Raw genomic sequence first — 6,000 nt, 5'->3', positions numbered from 1 at the left:
CTTCGAAACAAATCAATTTTGGAGACGAAAAACGGCAGGAATTAAGTTCAACACCTAATAATTGGTAAAACAGATTTACTAATAAGTAATTTATAGAAAATTATATTTCTAACTCTATTACTTCTTTACATAAAATGATATTGTTTGAGCAATATATTTTTTATTATTATAAATAATGAGTAAGTATAAAATACGTACGTAATTAACTTAGAAAAACTTAATGTCTGTTTATTAATAATTAATTTTAACGTTTCTTTGTTTTATTAATCTAGAATAATAAACTTAACTTCTACATAAAAAATATTCGTAAATTTAAATCACAGATAATATATCAAATTTAAGATGAGAAAAAACATATCTACTTAAAAGATTTAAATTATTTAATACTTTTTAATCTCTCTCTCTCTCTCTCTCTTAATGATATATACATCAAATATATTTATCTGAAAATAATAAAATAGGAAAATAAGCCCAAGTCCATAATATTGATTTTGTCTATCCTTTATGGTGGAATGCGAGCGACACGGATTATACTTATGTAGTCACGACTTTCTAACTTTGTTTAAAATTGTTCGATCACATTAGAAAGGTTCTTCTGTTTTGAAAACGTCTCGAGAGTATTTTCTACGGTACATCCCGGCACAAAGCTTTTCGTTTTCTCAGATCAAAAATATCGCTCGCGGGCCTCCTTCTGTACTTTGTAATTATGTTACATAATTACGTCCGAGAACCTCTTGTGAAATTTATTTTATTTAGGAGTTATCAATTTATCTCTCCCTCGGAAATCCACCTCGACTTCGAGCGTCGGGTGTCTTATATGCGTACCTCGAGGCGGATCCTGTAAGGAAACGGCCACGTGAGAACGGAATCATAACGACCGCGGGTCAATCCGACAGCTACGAAGACCGTGCCATCGGGAAAATATTTCGGAGTGATTTTCAAATACATGGCATAACCGCTGCGACCCGCATAGAAGGTAGGACTGCGTATTGAACGGCCTGTCTGCCAGCTCGACAGCATCACGTTGAAGTTCCTCACCTGCCAGTAATAAGTGAATGCATTTGTCGAACCTGGAATAACAATAATTTATTCATTTAGAATTTTAATCTTTAACTCGTAATTATCGCCTCCTTCTGTTGATGTATTATTTTTGTATTATATTTTTATAACATTTATATAAAAAACGTAGAGATTTCTGTGATGCTTATTATCAGATATTGTGTTCTTTGATATAACAATGTTATCTAGATCTAAAGTTTTTTCTTATGTCACACACGTAGAGTTCTAATTATGAAGTTATTGAAGAATCGATAATTACTAGGTTGAGACAAGTTTCAGTAGTGAGTTCAAGTAAATTTCGGACGATAAAACCTCATGTTTCATTTAATTGAAGTGTAAATCTTCAAATTACATGTATATAAAATTTGACCGTTAATCCTCCAATTACATGTATCATCATGCATGTAATTTGAGCATTAATGATCAGATTTTGATATTATATAACATTGAATTACGAGATATTATATTACGTCGAATTAAAAGTTTTTCTTGACTTTGTTAAAAAAGTCGACTATTTATAGTATTAGATATTTGTTCAATAAGCTTGACATAAAAATTTTATTAAGAAAGATCGGTGTCTAAATCCATTAAAGATTATTAAATTATATATCAACAGTTTTGAAATATTTTATTTAAAAATAATTACTTAAGTAAAAATTAATTGATTTACAGCTATATTTATCGTAATATTTGATAAATACCTTAATAATATCTTAATTAGAATATCTTAATAAATAAATTTTATTATAATGTAATGTGCAACTAAAATTTAATAGCAATTGCGTTACAAGTTTTATTCTGGTTTCTCAACGGATTACGCTTTTACTATTCAAATGCGACAGAGTTAATCATATACCGCAACGAGAAATAAATCTCAGTACTTTGTTGCACTATTCATTTCGTTTGAATCATGTTTATCCCGACTAAGCTTCAGCTTTATCGTCCCGTGAACAAGGCGAACTCTCACCTTCCCTTCCTCTCAGAACACAGAATCCATTTACATAAAACCATGATCTCTTACATACAAATGTTTAGCTTAGGCTCTGAAGTACAATGCGTATTATGCAAGAAGTACAAAACTTCTACACGCGTCATCCGCGTTATATTTTGGGTCTCATTATTCTAGAATAGAATTCCATACGTACGCGATAACATACATACACGAAGCTGTCACAATGTTTTGTATAGCCTTAGTTTCTCGAAAATGGATTATACATTATTATTCAAGTTGTAAGCGATTGAAAATAAAGCTATTTAATTTTTCATACTGAGCTTTGGAGTGTAATCAGGTTGTGCAAAAGTTATTCATTTCTTCAGAATTCAAATTAAATTTTCGATTTTTATTTAATTATTTAATGGCAATTATTAAAGATTGCAATAAATGATATTTATTTAAAATTAAAGTTTTAGACAAAAATTCATTCAGGATATATTCTGCAAGACATATAAATACTACTTCTTAAAGAATTGATAATTAATACATATTAGATAATAATTAATATAAAAATATTAAAATAGAAATTTTCTTTCAATTTCTATTATATACCCTGATAACATACTTTATCCGTACTACATCCTGAGGATGTCCTTAGGATGTTCAAAGGACACATAGATGTCCTTTGGGCATCCTCAGGACGTCCCCTGTGGGGAGAGTTGTTAAGGTGTAATTGTTACAAGATTGTTCTTTCGCCAACAAGTTTACTAATTTCATTCATACATGCAAGATAGACCATTGTATAGTAACAGAAGCACTTGCAAAGTTTTGAGAACATGAAATCTTGCAATTACTAAAGAAGAACTTTCTAGTTGCTACTCTGTGTTTAGTTGAGAGTGTAAAGTTAACTTAACGTTAGCCTACTGCTATTATAAATTACATATGTTAATAAATGCATTTCCCTGCTATTATAAATTACATATGTTAATAAATGCGTTGAAAATTATTTAAAAAATTTATTTATATTTTACAAAAGTATCATATTTCGATAAAAAAAAATATAGCTAGATTACAGTATAATATAATTGCACTAACCATTTAATATTAATAAGCTTTGCATGGTATTGTTGAATTTATCGATCTCATCTTGTCTCGGGAATAAATAATCATCAAATATTCCATCGTGAAGATTAACGTTTCGCACACTTTTCAAATAATTCGGTTGTTGCTCCAAAATGCTGTAAATTAACCACTTAATATCCGCAAATTCCTTGCTCAACTTTTCCTCCAGATTCGCGAACTTTTCGTCCATTGTTTCTGAAAGCATACGTTTTCATCAACGACAATTAACTTTCTGTATGTTTATTTGGGCAAGATTATTTTCGTTCCGGTGAAAATATTTAATCAATTTCTAAGATTTAATTTCATCGGATGAAGATCATTATCTTTATTTAAATTTGAAGCCGAGATTCAGCGCGCCAGAAGTTTGAGAGATTCTCCACAGTGTTATCGTTCACAATTCTCTCTTTTTATTGTGTTATTAGTTAATATAACATGTTAAAATCGGAAAATCGTAATTGAGACGTAAGAATTAAAATGTGAATGCGTACGGAACCTTCTTTTAATATTACCGAAAATGATGAAAGTTGTTTACTTCTTATGAAAGATAAATTATTGCCTAAAAATTTCATCTTTCTCTCTTTTAACTATTTATAAATATTAAACTAATCTCATAAAAAATCATTATAAAGAAAAAAATGTACATCAAGTGTATAAAAAATATTTAAAGGTATATGTATCATTAAATAAAAAATTGACTATTATATTTTATTCATTTTTATTTTCACTTACTGGCCTTACATGCTCCAGTGAGTACTGTTGTGACAGTGGCACGTGCATTCGCGACCACATCTTCCGTTGCAATTTTGCAAATGGTATGCTGCGTCTCCGTGACATCATTATTGCTGACATTGGCCTCAATCGTCGCTAAAAATGCATGTGACAGATAAATTCGTACTTTTTAATGAACGATGCACCAAAGAAAGTGCATGTAACTAATTACAGAAAATAGATTATATGTGTATTTATGAAAAATGTTTATAACATACGTAATTTTATAATAGAACATCGTTCTTTAAATTACCTCTCTCTATCAAGAACACCTCAAACGCAAATGGACTTTGAAAACATTAATATGTTGAAATTCATCGTTCTTTAAACTTTTTTATATTTAAAAATCAGAGGTTGATTGTATAAAATATTAGCTATATCAAATATAATAGACATTTACTGTATTATTTATATTAACTTTATTTCTATTAATTTATTTTAAGATCTCAGAATTATTATTGAATAATGTTATACTATACCCAAGCAGCAAAGTAGAACATTTTAACCAAGCCAAAGTAAAATTGCCCTAATTAAAACAAGAATGACCAAATTTCTACTTAAAATATGTCCTAAAAATGAAAATGTATTTGAGGTTTTCTTTACAAATAAAAAATTACTTAATTTCAACATATTAATGTTTTCAAAGTCCATTTGCGTTTGAGGTGTTCTTGATAGAGAGAGGTAAAAAATTTACTTAATTTTAACTCTCAGAGTCTGGTAATAATTAATAAGTTTCTGAGGTCATAAATTACCTAATATCGAACTGTATTTACGCCTTCAAAGTCGAATTTCAAGTTGTCAAAATTAAGTAATTATTGATTTAGAGACGTTCGTTGATATTTCAAAGATATCACTGCTAACTTCGAAGTCAAGATTACCAAGGAAATTTACGTATTAGGTAAATTTTGTCAGCGCTTGATCCAAATGACCAACAAAATTGACTTCAAAGTAAATTGAACCAGTCTTGCCCTAAAAGTCTATATAATCCTTTATGTCAATTTTGAGCCTTCTACTTCACATAGTACACTCTTGATAGTTATTCATCAGAGAATTTCGCGAAAGATTATGGCTGCTTTCCTCTTACGAGACATAAATCGACACAGTATAACACACTCGAACACAGTTTGATCGATATATCAAATGGCGTCGATTTCAACTTTGAAATCAATCTAACCAAAATAACGATTTTGAACTTAGAAGTATGACTTATCGGGCACTTATCGAACTATGACTTATTGGGCAAAATGCCTTCCATTACCAAATTAATACTATTAAATTACCGTCTTTTCATTCCCCACTTGTCAGATCGACGTAGATTTGACGTTCATTAGGTCAGATCTAATAGACTTTCGGACCTATCTGGATGTCGATTGAATGTATTTTCGACTAATTTTGCTGCTTTGGATATGTATTAAGTATAAATCTTAAGTCTCTTATTTATATAATAAATATAACAGAAGGAAAAAATATAAACAAGACTTAATGAAATGATTAATTTTATTAGTGAAATTATTATACTATAACTTTATAATTTTTTAATTTACATTTATCAAAATTTCAAAGTTCTGTCCAAAATCTTACGAGTTTTATTGATTACAATACAGTATTAATTATGAAATAAACTTTTTAATTAAATTATTATATTTTATAGGGTAACCACTTGCAGAAACTGTTAGCGCATAATAAACAACTGTTTCATACTTACGCGTTTTCCGCAAAGATTCACTCACACCACCGCAAGCAAAATATAACGAAACAAAACAAAATAGTGATATAATGTAACATACGATATTCGACATCTCGTTGCATGTAAACGGTACGTTGTGAATTCATCACGTTGTAGCCGAAATTATAAACAGCAGTGGCTCCCACCAGCCCTTAAAAATAGATTTTATCGTCTTCTTACGCGATGAGAATTCGTCGAAGAAAAATTAGATAATATTGTGACACTTAATAAAAAATTGTTCTTCATTGTGCGTCATACATGTAGAAGTTTCGATGTACTTCAAATAATATTTTCCTTTCTTATCAGTGGTATTCAAATTTTCATTTAAATAAACATTGAAATTAAACTATTAATTATAGAAAAGTGTTATAAATTATATAATTTTGCTGGT

At 29.3% G+C, this 6,000-nt stretch overlaps 1 protein-coding gene across 1 annotated transcript in view; it reads right to left on the bottom strand.

Moving 5' to 3' along the window:
* LOC108764192 (TNF receptor-associated factor 6) overlaps positions 1-5,687 on the bottom strand; it is a 6,315-nt gene extending 628 nt beyond the window's left edge. The window contains exons 1-4 of the mRNA XM_018512289.1: positions 5,589-5,687; positions 3,845-3,979; positions 3,089-3,310; positions 826-1,070 (exon numbers count right to left, since the gene is read on the bottom strand). Of these exons, the coding sequence (XP_018367791.1) occupies positions 826-1,070; positions 3,089-3,310; positions 3,845-3,979; positions 5,589-5,682 (696 nt within the window). The 5' untranslated portion in view covers positions 5,683-5,687. The remainder of the gene's footprint in view (positions 1-825; positions 1,071-3,088; positions 3,311-3,844; positions 3,980-5,588) is intronic.
* Positions 5,688-6,000: the final 313 nt, after the last annotated feature.

The sequence above is a fragment of the Trachymyrmex cornetzi genome, unplaced genomic scaffold, assembly GCF_001594075.2.
Source record: "Trachymyrmex cornetzi isolate Tcor2-1 unplaced genomic scaffold, Tcor1.1 scaffold4, whole genome shotgun sequence".
NCBI lineage: Eukaryota > Metazoa > Arthropoda > Insecta > Hymenoptera > Formicidae > Trachymyrmex > Trachymyrmex cornetzi.
This window is presented reverse-complemented; position numbering and strand designations above follow the sequence as displayed.